General features: G+C 43.2%; 1 protein-coding gene across 36 annotated transcripts in view; it reads right to left on the minus strand.

Moving 5' to 3' along the window:
* WDR27 (WD repeat domain 27) overlaps positions 1-26,752 on the minus strand; it is a 250,253-nt gene that overhangs the window by 153,725 nt on the left and 69,776 nt on the right. For 35 of the 36 annotated variants that reach the window (XR_008526607.2, XM_054558503.2, XM_054558509.2 and 32 more), the window contains 2 exons: positions 26,239-26,360; positions 7,042-7,139 (listed from right to left, as the gene is read on the minus strand). Coding sequence is in view for 34 of the 36 variants with exons in the window: in XM_054558503.2 (XP_054414478.1) it covers positions 7,042-7,139; positions 26,239-26,360 (220 nt within the window). In the remaining 2 variants the exon portion in view is untranslated. The remainder of the gene's footprint in view (positions 1-7,041; positions 7,140-26,238; positions 26,361-26,752) is intronic. The other variant, XR_008526609.2, reaches the window with a different exon arrangement.

Genomic DNA, 26,752 nt, shown 5'->3' on the forward strand with positions numbered 1-26,752 from the left:
AATCAACAGAGTTAATGAAAACCTGCAGAATGGGGGAAAACTTGCAAACTATGCATTTTACAGGGGACTAATATCCAAAATTTACAAGGAACTCAAACGACTCAACAAAAAATACCACAAATAAATCCATTAAAAAGTGGGCAAAGGACATGAATAGATATCTTTATTTTATTTAAAGTTCCAGGATACATGTGCAGGATGTGCAGGTTTGTTACACAGGTAAACATGTGCTATGGTGCTTTGCTGCACAGATCAACCCATCACCTAGGTATTAAGCCCCACAAGCATTAGGTATTTATCCTGATGCTCTTCCTCTCCCCACTCCCCTGACAGGCCCCAGTGTGTGTTGTTCCACTCCTTGTGTCCATGTGTTCTCATTGTTCACCTCCCACTTATAAGTGAGAACACGCAGTATTTGGTTTTATGTTCCTGTGTTAGTCTGCTGAGGATAATGGCTTCCAACTCCATCCATGTCCCTGCAAAAAACATGATCTTATTCCTTTTTATGGTTGCCTAGTATTCCATGGTGTATATGTACCACGTTTTCTTTATCCAGTCTATCATTGATGGGCATCTGGGTTGATTCTATGTGTTTGCTATTGTGAATAGTGCTGCAATGAACATATGCATGCGTGTATCTTTATAATAGAATGATTTATATTCCTTTGGGTATATACCCAGTAATGGGATTGCTGGGTCAAATGATATTTCTGGCTCTAGGTCTTTGAGGAAATGCCACATTGTCTTCCACAATGGTTGAACTAATGTATGTTCCCACCAACAGTATAAAAGCGTTTTAAAAGAGGATATACAAATGGCCAGCAAGCATATGAAAAATGCTCAACATCACTAATCATCAGAGAAATGCAAATTAAAACCACAATGAGATTTCATCTTACACCAGTCAGAATGGCTATTACTAAAAAGACAAAAAGTAACAGATGCTGGCAAAGATGCAGAGAAAAGGGAAGGTTTATACAATGCTGATGGGAATGTAAATTAGTACAACCTCTATGCAAAACAATGTGAAGATCTCTCAAAGAACTAAAAATATAACTACGATTCATTTCAGAAACCCCATTGCTGGGTATCTACCCAAAGAAAAAGAAATCATGATTTCGAAAAGACACATGCACTCATAGGTTTATTGCAACACTATTTATAATACCAAAGACATGGAATCAATCTAAGTGCCCATTAACAGATGACTGAATAAAGAAAATGTATACTTGTGTGTGTATACACACACGCACACACACACACATATATATAATATTATTCAGCCATGAAAAAAATGAAATCATGTCTTTTGCAGCACATGGATGGAAGTAGAGGGCATTATCTTAAGTGAAACAACTCAGAAACAGAACGACAAATACCACATGTTCCCAGTTACGTGTGGGAGATAAATAATGTGTACACATGGACATAGAGTATGAAACCATAGACACTGAAGACTCAGAAGGGTAGAGGGTGGGAAGGGGATGTAGGAAGAAAAATTATTTAATGGGTAGAATGCACATTATGTGGGTGATGGATACCTTAAAAGCCCTGACTTCACCACTACAAATCTGACCATGTAACAAAATTACACTTGCACTTCCTAAATATATACAAATAAAAAATATATAAATAAGCAATAATCACTAGAAAATGGATGTTGTTGGTTGTTTGCTGAGTACTAAGAAGATGCCAGGAGTTAACTACACAGTCATTCATCGCTTAATGCCGGGGATACATTCTGAGAAATATGTCGTTAAGCAATTTTGTCCCTGTGTGAATGTCGCAGAGCGTACTTACACATACCTAGATGGTGTAGCCTACTACACACCTAAGCTGTGTGGTGTAGCCTATTGCTCCTAGGCTACAAACATGTATAGCATGCAACTGTACTAAGCAACTATAACACAATGGTAATTATTTATATATCTAAACAAAGAAAAGGCACAGTAAATATATGGTATAAAAGAAAAATGAAATCTCCATACTGTTTTCCATGGAACTAAAAGTAGATTTCTTACAGCACTAAAAGCAGATCTGGCATACAATCCAGCAATCTCACTACTTGGTATGTACTCAAAGGAAAATAAGTCATTATATCACAAAGACACTGTGTGTGTATGTTTATTGCAGTACAATTCACAATTGCAAAGATATGGAACACTGACCAATGTATTAGTCCATTTTCACGCTGCTGATAAAGACATACCCTAGACCAGGCAATTTACAAAAGAAAGAGGTTTAATTGAACTTACAGTTGCACATGCCTGGGAAAGCCTCACAATCGTGGCAGAAGGCAAGGGGGGGCAAGTCCCATCTTACATGAGTGGCAGCAAATAAAGACAGAATGAGGAAGAAATCCCTGATAAAACCATCAGATCTCATGAGACTTATTCACTACCACAAGAACAGTATGGGGGAAACTGCCCACATGATTCAATTATTTCCAACCAGGTCCCTCCCACAACACATGGGAATTATGGGAGTACAATTCAAGGTGAGATTTGGGTGGGGACACAGAGCCAAACCATGTCATTCCACCCCTGGCCTTCCAAATCTCATGTCCTCACATTTCAAAACCAACCATGCCTTCCCCTAAAGTCTTAACTCATTTCAGCATTAACCCAAAAGTCCACAGTCCAAAGTCTCATCTGAGACAAGCCACGTCCCTTCTGCCTATGAGCCTGTAAAATCAAAAGCAAGCTAGTTACTTCCTAGATACAATGGGGGGTATAGGTATTGGGTAAATACAGTCATTCCAATTAGGAGAAACTGGCCAAAACAAAGGGGCTAGAGGCCCCATTCAAGTATGAAATCCAGTGGGGCAGTCAAATCTTAAAGCTCCAAAATGATCTCCTTTGACACCAAGTCTCAAATCCAGGTCATACTGATGCAAGAGGTAGGTTCCCATGGTTGTGGGCAGCTCTGTCCCTGTGGCTTTGCGGGGTATAACCTCCCTCCCAGCTGCTTTCACAGGCTGGTGTTCAGTGTCTGCAGCTTTTCCATGCTCATGGTGCATGGGGTCTGGAGGATGGTGGCCCTCTTCTCACAGCTCCACTAGGCAGTGTCCCAGTAGGGACTCTGTGTGGAGGCTCTGACCCCACATTTCCCCTTTGCACTGCCCTAGCAGAGGTTCTCCAAGGCAGCCCCACCCCTGCAGAAAACATCTGCCTGGGCATCCAGGTGTTTCCACACATCTCCTGAAATCTAGGCAGAGGATCCCAAACTTCAATTCTTGACTTCTGTGCACCGGTTGGCTCAACATGATGTAGAAGCTGCCAAGGACTGGGGCTTGCACCCTCTGAAGCCATGGCATGAGCTCTATGTTGGCCCCTTTCAGCCATGGCTGGAGCCGCTGGGACACAGGGCACCAAGTTCCAGGCTGCACACAGCTCAGGGACCCTGGGCCAACCCATGAAACCACTTTTTCCTCCCAGACCTCTGGGTCTGTGATGGGAAGGGCTGCCATGAGGACCTCTGACATGTCCTGGAGACATTTTCCCATTGTCTTGGGGATTAACATTTGGCTCCTCATTATGTAGGCAAATTTCTGCAGCCAGCTTGAATTTCTCCTCAGAAAATGGGATTTTTCTTTTCTATTGCATTGTCAGGCTGCAAATTTTTCAAACTTTTATGCCATTGCCCTTTCAAAACTGAATGCCTTTAACAGCACCTGAGTCACCTCTTAAACACTTTGCTGCTTAGAAATTTCTTCCACCAGATACCCTAAAACATCTCTCTCAAGTTCAAAGTCCATAAATCTCTAGGGCAGGGGCAAAATGCCATCAGTCTCTTTGCTAAAACATAACAAAAGTCACCTTTGCTCCAGTTCCTAACAAGTCCCTCATCTCCATCTGAGACCACCTCAGCCTGGACCTTATTGTCCATATCACTATCAGCATTTTGGGCAAAGCCATTCAATAAGTCTCTAAGAACTTGCAAACTTTCCCACATTTTCCTATCCTCTGAGCCCTCCAAACTGTTCCAACCTCTGCCTGTTACCCAGTTCCAAAGTCGCTTCCACATTTTTGGATATCTTCTCAGCACACCCCAGTCTACTGGTACCGATTTACTGTATTAGTCTGCTTTTGCGCTGCTGATAAAGACATACCCGAGACTGGGCAATTTACAAAAGAAAGAGGTTTAATTGGACTTACAGTTCCATGTGGCTGGGGAAGCCTCACAATCATGGTGGAAGGCAAGGAGGAGCAAGTCATGTCTTACATGGATGGCAGCAGGCAAAGACAGAATGAGGAAGACACAAAAGCAGAAACCCCTGACAAAACCATCAGATTTCATGAGACTTATTCAATACCACAAGAACAGTATGGGGGAAACTGTCCCCATGATTTAATTACCTCCCACTGGGTCCCTCCCACACGTGGGAATTACAGGAGTACAAGTCAAGATGAGATTTGGGTGGGGACACAGCCAAACCATATCAACTAATCAGTGAAAAAAGAATGTGGTATATAGACACCATGAAATACTACTACTCAGCCATAAAAAAGAACAAAAGAATGTCTTTTGCAGCAGCTAGGGTGGAGCTGGAGGCCATTATTTTAAGTGAAGTAACTCAGAAATGAAAAACCTAATACCTTATATTCTTACTTGTAAGTGGAAGCTAAGCTGTGAGTACACAAAGGCATAAAGAGTGGTATGACTGAATTTGGAGACACACAAGGGGGAGGGTGGCAGGTGGGTGAGGAATAAAAAATGACATATTGGGTACAATGTATAGACTCAGGTTGCAGGTGCACTAAAACCTTAGACTTCACTACTATACAATTCATTCATGTAACCAAAAGCCACTTGTACCCCAAAAGCTATTGAAATAAAAAAAAATTAAGTTAAATAAAAGATTAAAAAGGGTGCACCTGTATAGGGTCCTTGCCAAGAACAGAGCTTGCAGGACTGGAAGTTGCTCTGAGCAAGTCACTGAGCAAGAAGTGAGTGAATGTGAAGGTCAAGGGCATGACCACAACTGCTACAGATGTTATAAACACTGGACACTTAGGCTACATCAAATTTATTTTAAAATATCTTTATTTCCTCAGTAATAAATTAAATTAGTTTACTGTAACTTTTTTACTTTATAAACTTTTTTTTTTTTTTTTTGAGATAGAGTCTCACTCTGTCACCCAAGCTGGAGTGCAGTGGTGTGATTTTGGCTCACTGCAACCTCTGCCTCCTGGGTTCAAGTGATTCTCCTGACTCATCCTCCCGAGTAGGTGGGATTACAGGTGCACACCACCACACCTGGATAATTATTGTATTTTTAGTAGAGATGAGGTTTCACCATGTTGGCCAGGCTGGTCTCGAACTCCTGACCTCAGGTAATCCGCCCACCTCAGCCTCCCAAAGCTAATATCACTTAGCTTAAAACACAAATGCATTGTACAGCTGTACAAAAATATTTTATTTCTTTATATTCTTATTCTACATGCTTTTTTCTATTTTGAGCTTTTTCTTACTTCTTAAACATTTTTGTTAAAAACTAAGGCATAAACACAAACATCATTCTGGGCCTGCATGGAGTCGGGATCATCATTATCACTGTCTTCCCCTCTACATCTTGTCCCACTGGAAGGTCTTCAGAGGCAGTGAAATGCATGGAGATGTCATCTCCCTGTGATAACAATATCTTGGCCAGGTACAGTGGCTCACACCTGTAATCCCAGCAATTTGGGACGCTGAGGCAGGTGGATCACTTGAGGTCAGGAGTTCGAGACCAACCTAGCCAACATGGTGAAAACCCGTTTCTACTAAAAATACAAAAATTAGCTGGGTGTGGTGGCACATGCCTATAGTCCCAGCTACTTGGGAGGCTGAGGCAGGAGAATGGCTTGAACCCAGGAGGCAGAGGTTGCAATGAGCTGAGATTACGCCACTGCACTCCAGCCTGGGTGACAGAGCGAGACTCCATCTCAAAAAAATCAAACAAACAAAAAATTAGCTGGGCATGGTGGCACTTGCCTGTAAACCCAGCTGCTCAGGAGGCTGAGGCAAGACAATCCCTTGAGCTCGGGTGTGGGGTGGTGGGGTGGGGAGGTTGCAATGAGCTGAGATCATGTAACACTGCACTCCAGCCTGGGTGACAGAGTGAGACTCTGTCTAAAATTAAAAAAAAAAAAGCAACGTCTTCTTCTGGACACCTCCTTCAGGACCTGCCTGAGGCTATTTTATAGTTAGTTTTTCTTTATAAGTAGAAGGAACACACTTTAAAATCATGATAAAAAGTAGTAAAGCAAATACTAAACAAAAAGAATTTTTCAGCTCCATCATAATCTTATGCCACCAGCAATGTGATATGGTCAGTCATTGGTTAAGACGTCCTCATGTGCAACATGATTGCTCATACAGATTCTCATCACTAATTTGAAATAATAATAGTTAACAAACCTGCCTATAAGTTTTGTTATTGCATTCAACAGTAAACAACAATTATTGTTATATCAAGAATTCCTGTCCTAAAAGATCTGTAAATATTTTGCTGATAAAACTAAGGTGCTTTCTAACTTTTATAAAATGCATTTTCAAAGTCTACCAAAGCATCTAAAATATACATGATGTGAAATGAGAAGTAATTTACTTAACGATAGTATATCTAAGGAAATGCCCTCCCAACTGTGACCTAAACAGGTAGGAAAAGGAGAGTCAGGCGCTGCTGGCCCTGTGTTACGGGGGTGCTCGGCAGCTAGTGAGTGGTACCCAATGGAGATGGGAACACACTTGGGAGAGACAGCAATAATCACACCATAGGGTAACTGTGGTTTAGGAAATTCCAACGTCTCCCTCAACATTGCTGACCCGCAGGAAGGGCCTGGGATTACTCTCCTAAGCCACATATAGCAGAGAGACCAGTACCTAGTGCTTCACCCTTCCAAAGTTAGAGCTACCTTTTCTGTGCATAAATCAGTCTTAGATTAGTCAGTGTGCACAGATTAACCACAACCTCATCACATTCGGAAAAGAGATCAGATTGAGCTTATATCTCTTGAGCTCCTCACCCCTGCAGTGCAGGGCGCAGGACAGCCTTACCTCAGGGTTCTCAGGTCCCACAGTCTCATCCCATCGCCAATGGCCGTGGTCAGGAAAAGGTTATAAGCCTGAGGCTGTTGGGTTGTAAATGATGAACCCTATAATTTTAAGGGGGAAATCAAGATGTACTTTCAAAGGTTGAGTTAATAAGCATTATGCTAATGATATCTCATAATAGCTGATTCTCAAGATATTAACACAAAGTTTTTTTTCTTATTTGTAACAATTTCAGAATTGGACTCCAAAAACTTCTACATAAAGTAGTTAATGAGGGTATATTTTGACCTAGAGAATTAATGACGTGTGTTCTCTTTATATGTAATGCCACTGAGAGTTACAGAAGTACAAAATGGTCAAAAAAGACCAAGATAGTAATACACCAAAATTCGTGTTTACAGTATAGACCATAAGCCATATTCAATAAATCATCTGAAAGACGCCCCTCAACAAGGCACTTAAAGTTAAGGTGAGTTATTAATCTGCCAATTATCACCCCCTAAATGACACTCAGCAGGCTCCTGCGATGATGATGTGGGTGAGCTCCCACGGGGCCTCGAGTCCCGGCCCTGACTCTGACTCGCTCTCCTTTCCCTGTGCTGCTATCAGAAGCAATTCTCACTGAGTGAAACTGAACTCAACTCCATCTACGGAACCATTTGGTACAAAACATCACCTAAACACATTGTGATAAATAATGATTTTCATCCTCCTTCTAGGTCAAGAATATTAAAAATATTAAGACAAATTTCAAGAAGGATAGATGTACCTACAAGTCATCCTTCATTTGCAAACAGAAAATAAAGGCTTACTAAGTTCAATAATAACAAACTAATAATAATTCAAGGCCAGGTGCAGTGGCTCACACCCGTAATCCCAGCACTTCGGGAGGCCAAAGCGGGCAGATCAGCTGAGGTCAGGAAAATTTGAGACCAACCTGGCCAACATGGTGAAATCCCATCTCTATAAAAATACAAAAAGTTAGTCAGGTGTGGTGGCGTGTGCCTGTAATCCCAGCTACTCAGGAGACTGCGGCAGGGGAATCGCTTCAGCCCAGGAGGTGAAAGTTGCAGTGAGCCAAGATCACGCCACTGCACTCCAGCCTGGGCAACAGATTGAGACTCCATCTCAAAAAAAAAAAAAAAAAAGAAAAGAAAAGAAAACAGAAAAGAAAGCTGTAATACATATTTTAAAATGATAATAATTCACACTAATAATTGAGCAGGCATTCAACGAATATTTACAGATCATCTACTGAATGCTGGTGTTACATGAGGTACTCAGCATAAAAAGAAGAAAATGCAGGCTTAGTTTAACAAAAAGACAGAGAAGATAATGGCACTAACAACACCTAACAGCAGTTGCTAGTTTATGTAGGCTAAAGAGTAAAAAACTGAACAGAACAGAAATAATATGTAATGACCAAACCTTTCAAGAGAAAAGGTAAACTTTTAAAAAATGTGTTCAATCCAATAGAGGGTGAGGAAGAAGAAATAAAAAACCAAAGAAAATTCAGGATAAGTAGAAAGCAAGGAAATAAAAAATGTGGAAGAGAAAACACAAAATGATATCAAATATATGAATAATCATAATTGCAAACAGACTAAACTCAACAACGAAAAGAGAGATAATATTAGGCTGGATTTCATTATTATCATTATTGTCATTATTTCACTTTTGTTTTAGGTTCAGGGGTACATGTGCAGGTTTGTCATATAAGTAAACTTGCAGCACAGGGGTTTGTTGTACAGATTATGTCATCATCCAGATACTTAGCCTGGTACCAATAGCTATGTTTTTTGCTCCTCTCCCTCCTCCCATCCTCCACCCTCAAGCAGACCCCAGTGTCTGTTGTTCCCTTCTTTGTGTTCATGAGTTCTCATCATTTAGCTCAAAATAGTATAGTATTGATAATAAAGCCACATACCTACGACTGTCTGATATTCAACAAAGCTGACAAAAACAAGCAATGGGGAAAGGGCTCCCTGTTCAACAAATGGTGCTGGGATAACTAGCTAAATGTGCAGAAGGTTGAAACTGGACCCCTTCCTTACACCATATACAAAAATCAACTCAAGATGGATTAGACTTAAATGCAAAACCCAAAACTATAAAAAACCTGGAAGATAACCTAGGCAATACCATCCTAGACACAAGAACTGGCAAAGATTTCACGACAAAGACACCAAAAGCAATTGCAACAAAAGCAAAAATTGACAAGTGGGATCTAATTAAACTTTAGAGCTTCTGCACAGCAAAATAAAATATCAACAGAGTAAACAGACAACCTACAGAATGGGAGAAAATATTTGCAAACTATGCATCTAACAAAGGTCTAATATCCAGCATCTATAAGGAACTCATGCTGGATTTTAAGAGAAGTTCTGAAAATCTAATAAAAAAAAAAAAGTTGAAAGTGAAAGGTGGGGCTCAAACAGCACATGCGAACTCTGAGGAGGCAAGATTATATAAGCACTAGAAAAAAAACAGATATAAGGTAAAGTAAGCCTCATTAGAAACAGTTTCTTCAAGAAAATGAAAAGAAATAACTGCACATGAAAATATAAGACTGAACTTAAATGTCCTTAATAACATGCCCTTCAAATACATAAAGCAAAAGTCAATACAATTACAAGAAGAAACTAGCTGGGTGCAGTGGCTCACACCTGTAATCCCAAGTGTTGGGAGGCCAAGGCGGGCGGATCATGAGGTCAAGAGATCGAGAGCAGCCTGGCCAACGTGGGGAAACCCTGTCTCTACTAAAAATACAAAAATTAGCTGGGTGTGGTGGCAGGTGCCTGTAATCCCAGCTACTAAGGAGGCTAAGGCAGGAGAATCGCTTGAACCCAGGGGGCGGAGGTTGCAGTGAGCCAAGACCACGCCACTGCACTCCAGCCTGGCGACAGAGCAAGACTCCGTCTCCAAAAAAAAAAAAAAAAGAAAAAGAAGAAGAAGAAACTGACAAGATTACAATCATAATGGCAGATTTTTAACACATCTCTCAGTCATTAAAAAAAATTAAGCAACAAGAAAATAGGAAGACCTGAACAATTTAAACACAATTAACAAGGGTGAGTCAATGAATATCTGGGCAAAGATGTATCAAATAGTCAGCAAAACCACGTTTTTCTCACACACCTATGTAATATTAAAAACAAACCATAGCGTCCAGTTTCTCAATAGATAAAAAATCTCGAAGATACCAAGAAAATCAATACTATATATGGAGAGTATGGCTCTGAACACAATGCCATAAAATTAGAAACCAATAACAAAAAAGATGACCAAAAATTAACTCGTGGAAATCTAAAAGCATACATCTAAAGCTTGGGTTGAAAAACATCATAATAAACATGAGAAAATATTTAGTGCTGGAAGATAATAAAAATAGTGCATGCCCAAACTAGTAAAGTGCAATTTCAGCATGAAAAATCAAGCAACAGGGAGATACGGGGTTTGACACCATGTGTAAGAGGCTAATGCTAGGCTCAACAATGCACAATGTTGCTGAAGCAGCATCCTTGTGGGGGATCAATACCCAGGGTTCGTTGCCTAGCACCAAGATTAAAGACACAGTCACAAATGAGCAGCAAGTTTAGGAGCGAAGATTTCATAGGCAAAATAAAAAGAAAGGAGAGCAGTCCTCTCTCTCTTTCAAGAGAGAGGGGTGTCCCAAAGGGAAAGGCCGGCATGTGGTAGACTGTGCCAGATTTTACAGGCAGGCTTGAGGAGGCGGTGCCTGATATATGTAGAGCCCACAGATTGGTTCGATCAAGTGTGACTTTTACACGGTAGGCAGGGAAGGCTGGTTACCCCACCCTAATCTTTTTTTTGAGACCGAGTTTCACTCTTGTTGTTCAGGCTGGAGTGCAATGGCACGATCTCAGATCACTGCAACCTTCTCCTCCCCGGTTCAAGTGACTTTCCTGCTTCAGCCTCTCAAGTAGCTAGGATTACAGGGTCATGCCACCACACTTGGCTAATTTTTGTACTTTTAGTAAAGACCGGGTTTCACCATGTTGGCCAGTCTGGTTTCAAACTCCTGACCTCAGGTGATCTGCCCACCTCGGCCTCCCAAAGTGCTGGGATTACAGGCCTGAGCCACTGTGCCCAGCCGCCCCACCCTAATCTTATTATGCAAATGGACTTTCTATTTGGCCAGCGCCATCTTGCCTGCTCCTTACTGTACACGTGGCTGGCAGAAAAGAAAAGATGGAGCCACCGTTTTGAACATGCCTATTCCCAGGTAGCCTTTTCCTATTGGCACAAAGGCCCGCATTCTCGTTTACAAGCTTCCAACTTGTTTGTCTATCTCTGCAGCTTGATTTTACAGCCTGCTCTTTGTTAGAAAAGAAAATGATTTGGGGGCTGCTTTTCATTAAAAGGAAAACCTTAGGGAGGATTCCCACACCCTCATTATCTGCCTAAGTAATTTCTTCTTAACTCCTGCATCATTGCTTCTGAATGGGTACTAGGGAAAGGCCCATACCAAATTCAGTAGTGGTTATCAGAGAAGAAGAAAAGGGAGGGATGTGGGTAGGGTTTTCTCTGCATCAATAATCATTTCATTTCTTTTTCAAAAATACAGCAAGATCTAAAACTAATAAAGCAAAATAACATAAGTGACTATTCCTGAAACCTAGAATCATGTGTAATAAAATTATTTCATTAAAAAAGCTGTTTAAACTTTTACACACTGTTTTTAATTCAAATTAGCTGTCTAGTATTATGTATTTATATCACAAAATAGTACATATTTTATTCAGAGGCAGGCAAAGAGTAGTATCCTGTCAAGTTTTAAAAATATATAAAGTATCTACACCTGCTATGACTTTAAGGATATCAATAAATCATAAAACACTTATTACGTATTTTCATTTTTTAAATGAGCCATTTAATAATATAACACATAAAATAGGAAAATATGACCATCACTTTTTGATGCATCTGGCACTCTTGTTAACACAATACTAAAATGAATTTAAAATTCCATTTGTCCAACAGAATTAAGATAACTAGATAACTATAGGAGTAATTTTCAGAAGAGATCATTTTAATGGTGGTGCACTAGGATAACTGCAAAAAAAAAAAAAAAAAACACATTATTGATGCATGACTAATGTGGCTGAGCTGGTTACTAAGCTTAGAAGAAATTAGAAATGCCCTATTTTATGTTACTGGAAATACAGCATTTGGGCCAATGATAATTTCTGCTTCTCCTGTATTTGGACTTGTAGGATGACAGTTCGTGAGTAGCAGCCTCCACATGGCTATGGTTAGTTTGATGTACATTGTGCAACTGAACAAAAATGTAAGATACATTTTTTAAAAAATGCTATTAAAACATAGTGTAAACCTCTGTAACCTTACACTCTTTCCCTTTCATTCCATCAAATACCATTCAGATGTTTATTTTCAGGAAGTAAAACCTGTAATTTTCCCATAAAAAACCTCAGAACTATTTTTCTTAATATAACACCTCTCATCCAAGAGTACACCACAATGATTCACAAAATATTACAATCCTTACTGAAAGACCACATAGATTTGAGAAGATTCAGGCTACTGTATAGTAGCTGTTGAAAAATGTAGACATTTTTCATTGCTCAAGCTGTTGAAAAATGTAGACATTTTAAGCAGTTTCCTAAAGCAAGGACACTAAACCTCTTAATAAAAAGCTAAGATTTTAAAAGAGAGGAACTCCCCTTGAATTGGGAAATTAGATGGTCACTCTGTAATTCCAGGAAGAAAGCAAGGCACATCTACACAACAATGGCTCTTCACAAGGCCAACTTGTAAAAACAGTCTTCACCACAGCACTTGGAATGAAATATCCTATGCGCCTCTTGTCGACAGAGTAAAACTCTGTAAAATATTGGAAGAAATTTATTCTGGGCCAAATATGAGTGACCATGGCCCGTGACACAGCCCTCAGGAGGTCTTCAGAACATGTGCCCAAGGTGGTCAGGCGCAGCTTGGTTTTACACATTTTAGGGAGGCATGAGACATCAATCAAATACATTTCAGAAATACACTGGTTTCCCACCTGGGAAAGGCAGGAAAACTCAAAGTGGGGGCTTCCAGGCTCTAGGTAAAAGTAAACATTTTCTGGTTGACAACTGGTTGAGTTTCTCTGAAGACCTGGGATCAATAGAAAGGAAATGTTCAGGTTAAGATAAAAGATTGTGGAGACCAAGGTTCTTCTGAAGCCTCATAGTGGCTGCCCTTAGAGACAATAGGGGACAAATGTTTCCTATTCAGACCTTTAAAAGGTGCTAGACTCTTAATCTGTTTAGGATTGGGAGGGCCTGGAAGAAAGAGATCTAGCTATGTTAATAGAGATTCTTCACAGATGCATGACTAATGTGGCTGAGCTTATTTTCCCACACAAAGGACAGCTTTGCAGGGCCATTTCAAGATAAGGCAAAGACACATGTTTTGGAGTCAAATATTTTGATTTTCTTCCTTGTCTTGTAATGTTATGCCAGAGTCAGGTTGGAAAGTCAGTCATGATATATAGTGTTGAATAAAACCCATCCGATGAGAACTGATGGTTTTTAAAGCATGACTCCTCAGACCCCTTAATCAGAGCCTAGTCCTCACCCTTTTAGGACACACCTTACCTGCAGGGATGCTGTCTCAGGGAGCCAGTTTGTCCAGATGTCCATCAGGAATGTGACAAGAAAATGAATCTTGGGACCCCCAAATCACTAAGCCAAGGGAAAAGTCAAGCTGGGAACTGCCTCAGGCAAACCTGCCTCCCATTCTATTCCTAAATAAGATAGCTACAAAGATAAGAAGCTACAGACCTCCCTCACAATTTGCCCACAAGGAAATTCCTTGTGGATAAAGGACAGACAGAACTCAAAGACATCACTCTGAGGCTACCCTGAGACAAAGGCATATCTGATTGCTTCCCCTCCCCTATTGTTTATGTAAAAATGATGATTCACTGAGCCAGACTAAATTGTGTATTCAGTGGAAGGCTGATCAAGGACTCAAAAGAATGCAATCTTTTGCCTCTTATCTACTCATGACCTGGAAGCCCTCGCCTCAAATCCCACTTTACCTGACTGAACCAAAGTACGTGGTACACATATTGATTGATGTCTCACGTCTCCCTAAAGCGTATAAAACCAAGCGGTGCCCCGACCACCATCGTCAGGACCTCCTAATGCTAAGTCATGGGTGCATCCTTAACTTTGGTGAAATAAACTTTCTAAACTGACTGAGACCTGTCTTAACATATTTTGAGTTTAACAAGGGGCTCGAGGTCCACCCCTCCACCGGCTTCACCACACAGCCCACCTCCTGCACTCTGCTCCTCCAGACATAGACCTGGCACCCTTCCCTGTGTCACGAACCTGCTGCTCTAGTTACCTGGTCAGTACAGAGCACCTGACCTTGTGTAATACCCACGTTCCTATGTAAGAAAATACATTCCTTGAGCACAAGGACTTTGCCCTCTCTTCATTCATCTAACTCTTCATTCACGGAACACTGCCAAGTGCACAGTAGCAGCTAATAGATATTTTAAATGAATTAATTAATAGGCACTTTAATGAATACTATAATTAAAAGCACATATACATATGCATACACATGCATGCACATATACATATGTACACCCATGCATGCTCGCATATGTATACATACCCACACACACATTCATGCATATACATACACACACACGCACGCACGCATATACATACCCACACACACATTCACGCATATACATACGCACACACATGCACGCACGCCTATACATACGCACACACACATTCACACATATACATACGCACACACATGCACACACGCCTATACAAACGCACACATGTGCATTCGTGCATATATATATGCACACATGCACACACACACATACATACCCACACATGGATTCACACATATATACACACACATGCACGCACGCATATACATACACACACATGCATTCATGCATATACACACACAGAGGCACGCATGCATATACATACCAACACACATTCACGCATATACATACCCACACACATATACATATGCATACATTCACACATATACATACACACATGCACACATATATACATACGCACACACATGCACGCATGCATATACATACCCACGCATGCATTCACGCATATGCACACACGTATTCACGCATATACATATGCACACACTCAGGCATTCACACACAGGCACATATAGTTGCACATACATACACACTGTGAAAGGAAAATAAATCTCTGGGCCCCCACATCACTAAGCAAAAGGGAAAAGTCAAGCTGGGAACTGCTTAGGGCCAAGCTGCCTCCCATCTATTCAAAGTCACCCCTCTGCTCACTGAGATAAATGCAGATCTGATTGCCCCCTTTGGAAAGGCTCATCAGAAACTCAAAAGAACGCAACCATTTGTCCCTTATGTACCCAGGACCTGGAGGTCCCCTCCCCGATTTGTGTCTTCCTGCCTTTGCTTCAAGTTGTCCCACCCTTTCCAGACCGAAGCAATGTTCATCTTACGTATGTTGATTGATGTCTCATGTCTCCCTAGAACGTGTGAAACCAAACTGTGCTCTGACCACCTCGGGCAAATGTTGTCAGGACCTCCTGAGGCTGTGTCACGGGCACCTGTCCTCAACCTGGGAAAAATAAACTTTCTAATTTCACTGAAACCTGCCTCAGATGTTCAGGGTTCACACACACACACATACAAACCAAATTTAAGGTGGGAGGAAATGAGCAGTGATATATTTAACTGCTATTAGGAACAGGTATTGAATTAAGAGTTCAGCCCAAAGTCAGACTGTTAACACTTTACTCTCCATGGCCATTTCACTGAATGTTTATAGAAAAAAAGAGAACCACCTGGAAAACAATATGAATAAAACAATCTCCACAAAGAGATGAAGAAATGACTGAAAACGAAGTTTAACATAAAATCTATTATTCATTATTTTTACCAGAGCTATAAAAACAGGAAACTTTTCAAAGAAGTGACATTTTTACTGTGTCCCTCCTCAGGAGAGCACTGCAGTGTTTTGACACGGGAGAAGTGTCCCAGTGAAACAGCCATTGCAAAATTATAACTCAGACAGTGAAAGAAACCTGACCTATAACTCTATCTTGCTTCTAACCTCCAAGCTGTCCTTTTCATTCCTGGGCTGAGGCCAAACTAACTTGGGGAGGAACTTAGTTTATAGTTTAACTTTGAAACAAAGATGGTAACAACCCTTTCCCAAAACAAACCCCCGTCTTGCCTGGGGACTAGACTGCCTTTGTAGGACCTACAAATTAGCTCAAAGATTAGAAATTATGGTTTAGGAGTAATGTAGCTGGAGGCTACAAGATTCTGACCACCTCCCCCACCCCTACCCAAAATTGCTCCTGGGGATAACATCACTATTGTAAAACCTAAGATCAGTGCTTGAGATATTTTGCAGACCCTGCACTGAATGGATCAGCTGGTACCCCACCCAATCAATAAACTGGTTCAGCTGGTCGTGTGGCCCCCACCCAGGAACTCACTCAGCACAAGAGGACAGCTTTGACTCCCGATGATTTCACCTCTGACCTGACCAATCAGAACTCGTGATTCACTGACCCCCCACCCACCCACCAATTATCCTTAAACACTCCCACCCCCAGATTCTTGGGGAGACTGATTGGAGTCATAATAAAACTCCAGTCTCCCATACAGCTGGCTCTGTGTGAATTACCCTTTCTCTACTCCAATTCCCCTGTCTCGATCAACTGGCTCTATCTAGTCAGCGGACAAGGTGAACCGTTGGGTGGTTACCCCAGTGGCTCAGCTGTGGCCCTCAGCCAGTGACGGCACCACTCACCGGGCCCGCAGGCTTCATGCAGAAGTCACAGCCTGCGTACTCACTCACATGCAGACACAGTGAGGGTCCAGCCAGGGTGCCCGAGACAGCCATGGTGGGGGAGGATCAACAACCCACATTTGGGATGAATTATTCTGAACCATTTAGAAGAAAAACTGGTCATTTACTTATTTATTTTGTTTTTAATTGACCCATAAGAACTGCACATATTTTGTGGTACAGCATGGTGTTTTGATACACACACACATGTGAGGCCCTGATCATGAGAGTTAGCACATTGAAAACTCCTCCCAACGGCTACTCAGTGCCAACCTGAGCCTGGTTTTCCTCACACTGGCTGAGGGCACACTTCTCTAGGTCCTCGTAAATGAGCCTAGGAGTGACACAGCTTGAGCAAAAAGAAGGTAAACACAAACACAATCAAAACCAGCAAACAGGCAGCCACCCACGAGGCAAGGTGAACACCAGACACAGGATCGGGTACACGGGGCCCTGGAGACACCACATGCCGCGTGTGGCGTCAGATGTGCCACGTGCAGCATCAGGTGTGCAGCGTGCGGTGTCAGGTGCGCAGTGTGTGGCATCAGGTGTGCAGCGTGTGGCATCAAGTATGCGGCATCAGGTGTGCCATGTGTGGCGTCAGGTGTGCCGCGTGTGGGGTCAGGTGTGCGGCGTGTGGCGTCAGGTGTGCGGCATCAGGTGTGCCGCGTGTGGCATCAGGTGTGCGGCGTCAGGTGTGCGGCATGTGGCATCAGGTACACTCTGGATCCGAGGACAAAGAACACCCACGAGAACCTTCCAGGTGTGCAAAAGGAGATTCGAAGCTCACCAGAGTGCAGCCACTCATGCGTCTCTCTCAAGCTCGAGTGACTTAGTGAACGAAACGCTCGTGTCCACTCAGAACTCCTTAGGGAGCCGGAGGGAGGCTGGGCTGTGCCCCGGTGCCATCCCCGATCTCCCTCAGCCCAGCCAGGGACATACAGGACCTAAATCGAAAACGGCCATCAACCGTTTCCAGGGAGTCAGGTGACCTGCCAAGTTCTCTAATAACTAAAGAAAACTTATTAATTTTCATAAATAAAAAGGATAAAGTGACCAATTTAATTAAATAACTTTCCCATGAGAGTTTGACAACCACTGAGAAGAGGGCTCACCTGACCGTCAGCTACAGAGCCCTGGCTGTGGCCTGTGACTGAGGCCTGGCCCACGAGACACGTGAGCCGCGGCCATGCAACCCCATGGGATGAAAAATTCGAGATGTGTGTCCACTGAAGCCCCAGGTAGATGGTACGAGACCAGGAACACAGGTTCCACTGAGTCAGAGCATGGGGAGTACAAGAGCAGCCGTCCCACAGCCTGGCTGGGCAGCCAACGGTGGCAGCCCTCACCCTCGGGGCCCGGCCCATCCACTGAGGGGACCTGCAAGATGAAACTCCTGTTCCAGGCTTCACTTGGCATCTGGAATAAACACACATGTAGCTGCTTCTCTTATGTCACTACTAAGGAAAGCCAAAGGCTGAGTCCTGGAGTGCCCGCGCCAGCAGCAGGTCATGGAGCTCTTGTGGGTAAACGATGGTCCTACTGAAAAAGGAAGGCAGATCCAACGGTTGTAACTCAAACGGGCCCCTTAAAACTGCCAGGATTGGGCTTGGACTAAGCAAGCAATTTTTGAGCACCGACTGTATGCTAGTAAGGGATGGCTCCGTGCTCAAGATGAGAATCTCACAGGAGAGAGGATTAATCACACGCCATTCTGACTGCACTGATGAGCCCTGGAACAGCAGTGTAGACACAAGACCAAGTAAGGGGCCGAGTCCAACTACTGAGAGGCCAGGGAGGCCTCCTGGGGAGGTGGTGGAGACCGAGCCTGGACAGTCGGAAGGGTTTGCCTGTGACCCAGGCCACAGAGCAAGAGCACAGAGTGCAGCTGGCGGACGCTCAGCTCCACCTTCTGAGAGCCCTGGGCTGAAGTGCCGGGGACCAGGCCCAACGGGGTCAATCCTGTGTCTCAGAGTCAGCTGCATTCACTGCGCTCATCATCAGGCGGGTGCAGTCGGGAAGCCGGTGTGGAGCCTCAGCTGCTCTGTGGGGTCAGAGCTTAGGCGCCAGTGGTGCCTGCTCAGATCTCACGCCGGCACCCCCACTCCGTCTGGGGCTCTGGGGGGGATGAGGATGCCCCATGCTCCATGTTCATGATGCTGCAACTCTGAGGACAGAGCCCACCTCTTCTCAGCAGATAGAGCATGTATGTCACATAGGAGCTGGCCCTGATGCCCTCCTGTGACGGTCCAGGCCACCACAGAGGCCGACCGGGGCGTGAGAGAATGGCCCAGCCCAGCAGCCCAGGCTTCATGTGGGCCCCCAGCTTGAGACTGGGTCTGAGGCATCACCAAGGACACCGACAGGGTCAAGGCACAAGAAGGTGGTACAGGGTCTGCATGCAGCCTTGGGCTTTTATCCTAAAAGCTGCTGGGGCCTCTGAAGAATTAACAGTGAAGATTAAAATAACCCGAATGGGGTTCTGAAGGTCAACGGTGGGTGGTGATAGGCGGAGACAAGCCCGTGGGGACAGCTGCTGGGGAGCAACTGCAGGCCACAGGTGGGACAGAAGACGGCAGCGCTAGGCCTCCCACACCTGCACCTATGCGGGTGTGCGTGTCGCCTTCCTGAGGCTTTGCACACCCACAGAGAGTGACAGAGAGGGGCCGTGCTGTGGTGAGCAGGGTGGGTGCAGAGGCACCAGCCAAGGGGTGCTGCATTGCCTGTGGGGCCAGGTGCAGAACACAGCAGCCTGTGCCAGGCTCCTGCTGCCTTCTCTGAGCCACACAGTGGGTGGTGGGGGGTCAGGCCCGGGCCCCTCCTGCTGGTGCAGCTGTCCCCTCCTCCTTCAAGGCTCAGCCCAGGACCACCTCCTGGGGAACACCTTCCCTGACCCCGCCTTGCTCAGAGGCCCTACAGACCACTTCATAAACTGAATACACCTCCTGCCTCCGACCTGAAAGATGATCCTGAGGATGACATCATGCCGCTTTCCACATGAGTCCACACCGTGCAGCTCAGAATGCACTCACACCACGTCCATGAGTGAGTAGATGAGGCCATTGTTCCACAACAGAGCACTTCCATGCCAAAATGGATACCCTTCACAGCAGTGGTTTTTAGACACACAGAACCAGCCCTTCAAGAGGCCATGCATTCATCCACTGTGTAAAAGAGATAAAGGCAGAAGTCTCCTGGCGGACTGGGCATGAGGATGCTCCGCTGTGGATGCCAACAGCACCACTGGGCAGTGCCTGTGCCTCCGAGGAGTTGAAAACCTGTACTCTAAAGAGTCCTCACTATAACAGATCAGCAGCTGCCTTTCTCCTGACAGCACATTTCTCATTTCCTAGTAAGAAAAGCAGAGTTCTGATGTGAAAAGCCACAGCGGCTGTAATTCAGGACTGGTCCTCCAGCGTCGCTGTAATTCGTCACAGTCCTCCTCCATGATTTCCTTGATAACTCCTCACCATCATCATCTAATTGCTGATTTCTAACATATATTTAGAAACAATGTTCATTACAGTAAATTAAATGGGACAAGAATGAAAGTTGATGCTTTAAGTCTTGAGAATAAATGTATTACAATCAAACTAACAAAGTATAAACACCTTTTAAAAAACAAATCTTAATTATGCTACAAATTCACTTCCTATATCTTCATTCTCCAAGTCAATGCTTTTTTACGGCTTGAAGTGTTCTAAAAAATCTATGATGATGCTTCCAACACAACATATTTTAAAAGCCAGAATAAAGCTAAATGTAAACACAGCCTCATCTGGCTCATCAAGTCTTCTCAATTATTGAAATAAAAGATAAAAGCCAAAATGACATCAGCACTAGAGGAAGAGAGGAAAAACACGTATCAGACTGTGGAGATCGTCTATGTATTGAAGCGCCATTCACCATGCCTGCTGTCCTGAGGCTCCCGAGGCGAGCCAGGCCCAGCGTCTCCATCCTCCTCCCTTGGTGGTGTGCACAGGGAGCCTCCACATTGCTCAGGCAGGTGCAGCCACAGCATGGGGTGTGATGTGAAGTGTCAGGACCTGGTTGACCTGGTCAAGATACTGGGTTCACTTGAGATAACCTGACATTTAGATGGTGAAGAGGGAGGAAAAACGGCATCCAGGCAGAGGAACCAGGCAGGCCTGGAGTCCAATTCCCAGCTCACAGCCCATGTAGAGGGAGGAGGGAGGCCCTGCACTCTGAGTCCTCATCCATCAAATGTCCTCGCTGAGCCTGTGAGAACACACAGGGAAAGGCCATGGCATTCCAGAGACTTGGTGGACATTAGTTCCTAGCTGTGACACTCAAAAAATTCCACACACAGACTCTGGCAAGCACCTAGGGGTGACTCGGCGCCACGGTCTGGACGTTGGTCTTCCCACAGAATTCATCAGTTGAAACCCCCATTGCAATGGTATTAAGAGGTGGGGCCCTTGAGAAGTGATTAGGTCATGAGAGTGGAGCCTGCATGAATGGGCTGAATGCCCTTATGAGGGAGGTTTCAAGGAGTTTGTATTTCCGTCCACCACGTGAGGATACAGCAGGAAGACCCCGTCACTCAAGCAGAAAGCCCTCATGAGATGCTGATCTGCCAGTGCTTTGATCTCACACTTCCCAGCCTCCAGAACTGTGAGCAATACATTTCTGTTGCTTGTAACTATCCCAGTCTAGGGCATTTTGTTAAAGCAGCCCCAACAGACTGAGACTCCACATTTGGAGCCTCATGCACACCAGCCTGCCTGCAGGATTTTAAATATGAGTAGCTCTACCAGCAGGAACACAGCGTGTCACAGGGAGACCAGGACACCACACAGCTTTCAGTCCAAACTTGCTGACTACATGGGAGACTAAACAAGTTTATTCAATCTTTCTATTTCTCCATTTTATGTGCCTTTAAACTCCTCATAAAACCAAAAGTTTTATCTAACAATAGTGAGAATGGATAATGCCAGTTCAGATGCAGCCTTCTCTCATCCTCCCAGGACAGGATGGCTGTCCCCATCCCTACTCTCTGGCAGCGATTTCCCATCATTTTATGGTGCTTAGAACAGTCAGCCTTGTGCGAATGTCATTCCACCCATGACTGCCACCTTCTGCCTTGTATTTCTTTGAAAACTGAAACCATATCTAACTCAGCTTCTGATCTTCTGCTGCAGGTGGAGAAATTCTTGTGCATTTATCCCTAAACCTCACAGGAACAAAAGAACTGTGTGAGAGTGGTTGCATGTGGAACGTAAGAGTTGTCTAAAGCAGTACCCATCAGCCTCCATAAATTCATATTTTAAAAATAAGACAAATAGCTTTCACTTAATGGACTTAGCACATACTAAGAGATTTACATACATTTAACCCTTTAACAGAGAAAAGCTTTATATATGCAAAAGGTTAGAAACTCTTCCATTATGAAGTGGGAACAGAGAGGAAAGGAAATAAAATTACAAGATCACACCAAATAGCATCATATCATTTTCCAAAATAATTCTCTTGAAAATATTAGAAAATTGGTTAGCTAAAGTTAAAAGAATTATCTTTACCATTATCTTAAACCTCGCATGTTACTTTTTAAGTTATAAATTAGAAAGCATTAAAAACTCCGAAATTATATTTTGCATTTGCAACCTAAACATCTGAAACAATTTAAAAAAATATGGGAACTAAATTGAAAAAAAATCTCAGCCTGAGCTCTAATAGGCCAAGTTTTAATCTAGACCAAGTTTTATGGCTCTGTCATAAACCCCAGAAAGAAAAGAACAAAAAGAGAAAGAAAATAGGGATTTATAATGGAAATGCTGACAGACCATTTTCCAAACACCAAAAATAAATTATAATTGGCTTTGCAATGACCACCTTTAATAAGAGTCATGCACAACAAATACAAAATTAAATGAACTAAGAAATATTTTTCTAATAATTGACAATGTTTGAGACAAGAAACAGCAAGTGTCAAAAAGCATGGTAAGAAATATGTTTTAAATGTAAAACTGGCCGGGCGCGGTGGCTCATGCTTGTAATCCCAGCACTTTGGGAGGCCGAGGCAGGCAGATCACCTGAGGTGAGGAGTTTGCGACCAGCCTGGCAAACATGGTGAAATCCCCTTTCTACTAAAAACACAAAAATTAGCTAGGCGTGGTGGCCCACGCCTGTAATCCCAGCTACTCGGGAGGCTGAGGCAGGAGAATCGCTTGAACCCAGGAGGTGGAGCTTGCAGTGAGCCAAGATCACGCAACTGCACTCCAGCCTGGGCGATAAGAGCGAAACTTCATCTCAAAAAAAAAAAAGTAAAATTTACAACACGAAAGAAACTTCACGTATAAGATTCATTTATCTTCACAACGGAAATTTTTAAACTCAAGAATGACAATATTTGAGAAATTTAGTCAATTCTCACTTAACTGTACTATCTAAAGACTCACAGACTTTTAGAAAAACTGACCAGATAGACAACTACATAACATCTCAGGAGAGACTTTTCTTGTTAGCAATCTTTTTCTTTAGATAAATTTTTAGACATTGCATTTTGAGAATAATACATCAACAAATTTTAAATACTATTTGTCAAACTTTAACCTCTGAAATCTACATGCTGACAAGTCTTTTTAAGAAACCATTTTTTCTCTAGATTTACATCTACTTTCTTATGCAAAGAATCGAATCCTTTGCTTTCTGTTGGTAACAGCGAGTCACAGTTCAAATTGGCGCATGTCAAGTGAGCAGATTCCAGGTTCCAGGTACTACCAAGATCAGACACAAAGACGGCACAAACCCTAGTCTGCACTCAGGTATCTTAAAGTCAAATGTCTTTGTGCAGAAGTTTCACTAAATAAATTTAGTAGGTCAGACTTACACTTTAACATTCTACATCCAAATATTAGCTATCAATATCTCATTAAGCTGCACTTGAATTCAAAAAGAATCATAACACCTAAAAAATAAGACAGGTTGGCCGGGCACAGTGGCTCACACCTGTAATCCCAGCACTTTGGGAGGCCGAGGCGGGCGGATCACGAGGTCAGGAGTTCGAGACTAGCCTGGCCAACATGGTGAAACTCCATCTCTACTAAAAATACAAAAATTAGCCAGGCGTGGTGGCATGCTCCTGTAATCCCAGCTACTCGGGAGCCTGAGGCAGGAGAGTCATTGGAACCTGGGAGGTGGAGGCTGCAGTGAGCCGAGATCATGGCACTGCATTCCAACCTGGGCAACAGAGGAAGACTCCATCTCAAATCAATCAATCAATCAATAAATAAGGTGGGTATTAGGCTAACAATCATTTTAAATGTTAGTAACTCAATTATTAAATTCATTTAAAAGCTGAGAAATATATAAAATCTAGCAATCAAATCTTTCCCGAATCTTGACAGATCTTACTGCGAAATTAGTAGTATCAGATCATGGCTCTCAAATACCAACAGTGCTGCCTAGTCTCATCATAAATTACCAAACTGACTTCTTTTTCCTTCACAGCTTTCCCAGAAAACATAGAAACATGGAGTATTACACACAGCACTGATTCAACTAATTCGCACTTCGTTTGTGAAGTGTGCCATTTTAATAGCCTCATAAAGAAGTTACAGAATTCTTCAAAGGGATTCCTTCATTCATCTGAGAGACCCACTGCACAGTATTTAAAAACATGTTTGCTCTGGTTTATATGCAGGAAGAGTCTAAACAAAAAGAAAAAATGCAGAAAAATCATCTTTTCTCCAACAACTCTCCCCAAGCTGATATTTCCACCGTGTTATTCAAACCAGAAAAGCTTTCTCCTATTGAAACTTGAAATGTCCTATTAATGAACTGGGTGGTGGGGGTTGCGGGGTGGAAGATTAAAAGGAAGGCAAGATAAAGACGCCTGTCGGAGCCTTTAAACCCTCCCTTCTCCAACCAAGGCCGCCCACAGGGAGGGCACGGAGGTCGGCTTCGCTTCCGCAGGCAGCCTCCCCAGGCGTCCTCCTGGCCTCCGAAGCTCTGACTACCCCACGCTGCCAAGTCCCTGCATCTGCCTCTCTGAAGAGCCATCCAGACCGACATGCAGGGAGACCATCTTCCTGGACACGGAGCCTCTGAATCCCGGGGTCTCTCATGCTGCACCCGTTAAAGTCTTCCTGTGGCCCTGACACCTCCATCTCCCCTTTATCCAGAAAACACGCAGGAACAAATCTGCTTCAATGTAATTTACCTTAACAGCCCAGAACCCTTGCTCTTTCCGATTTGAACTGATTAAAAAACTTTATAGATAATCAGACCATACCTGTCCTATTAAACAGAAATTTAAAGACTCAAAATATGGGCCGGACACAGTGGCTCACACCTGTAATCCCTGCACTTTGGGAGGCCAAGGCAGGCTGATCATGAGGTCAGGAGTTCGAGACCAGCCTGACCAACATGGTGAAACTCCGTCTCTACTAAAAATACAAAAAAATTAGCCAGGCGTGGTGGCTCATGCCTGTAATCCCAGCTACTCAGGAGGCTGAGGCAGGAGAATCGCTTGAACCCAGGAAGCAGAGGTTGCAGTGAGCCGAGATAGTGCCACTGCACTCCCACCTGGGTGACAGAGCGAGACTCTGTCTCAAAAAAAAAAAAAAAAGATGCAAAATGTGTTAATCTGTGGATAACAAAGTCTGTTTAACCAATATTGCAATACTTCACTTGGCAAAATGATACCCTGAATCATGATATAAATGCCAGAGGCATCATAAGTTAAATCCTTGACTTGGAAAACCTTTCCAGGCATATCAACAACCAAAACTGCAGTTTTAGTCCTAAGAAATACAGTTTTGTTCCCAAGACTTAGAGGCCCTCTTGGGAACCAAGTGTCTTTTGAACCATGCAGCTATCAGACAATGAACTCATCAAATGTTTCTCCTGTAATGCCACCCTTTAACCTACCGCTGTGGATATTTGTAAACTTTGTCTCTGTCAAAACAGACTGGCTGTATCCAACAGCCTCCACCTTCAAAAAAAAAGCTACTGATTTAGCAAGGCTGCCCCAGTTCATAGAATCTATGTGTCTACCATGCAATCCATTATTGCTTAACATATACAACCCTATCAAGTTTTATGTGAGAATGTTTTACTAGTAAAATCTTAATATGGGCCCATAAAATAGTCAAACACAAACGTACAAAACTTAACATTCAACATGATATTAAAATATTTCCTAGGGTCAAACATCAAGCCTTTGAATAATTTAATGATCAATAAAAATTAACACTGAATTTGGTAGCAAACACTTATAAAATGGCATCAAACATTTGTATCTATTAAATGCTTTAAGCACATAGTTTTACAGATGATATATGTTATCCAAAAACTTACTCACTTTATTTTGGCAGATTTGATGGACAGGCCGCGAGTGGGCTTCCGCTATCACTGCTGCACTGCAGCCAGCGTTGAGGTCGAACACTTCCACGGTCCTGTTCCGGCCAGCTGTGAGTACGATGTCTGCGATAATCCAGTTAGGGAGCTCCTCTCAGAACTCTTACCCACGGGGAAGGGACAGTTCCCTCTCTTTTACTAATAAAAACTTTGGAATATTAGAAGACTCATGAATGGATGACTAGTTAAGAATTTCTGAAATGCCACCGGAAAAGTCCTGAGTCCAGTCCAGCCCCACCCCATCTGACCCCAGGCGTTAGCAAGAGCAGGTGGGCAGGGGTCGGGGGGGCTACTTAGGAAAAGGGAGACCACCACTGTGCCTATTTTGAGGTGTGAGTTCCAGCTTTAGATACGTGGTGTTTGAGATGTCCATGAAACACCCAAATCAGATGTCAAATAATTGAATATGTAGATACTGCACTCAGCAGAAAGCACTGAACTAAGATTAGACAGACCCA

This window comes from Pongo abelii, chromosome 5 (assembly GCF_028885655.2).
Source record: "Pongo abelii isolate AG06213 chromosome 5, NHGRI_mPonAbe1-v2.0_pri, whole genome shotgun sequence".
Lineage (NCBI taxonomy): Eukaryota > Metazoa > Chordata > Mammalia > Primates > Hominidae > Pongo > Pongo abelii.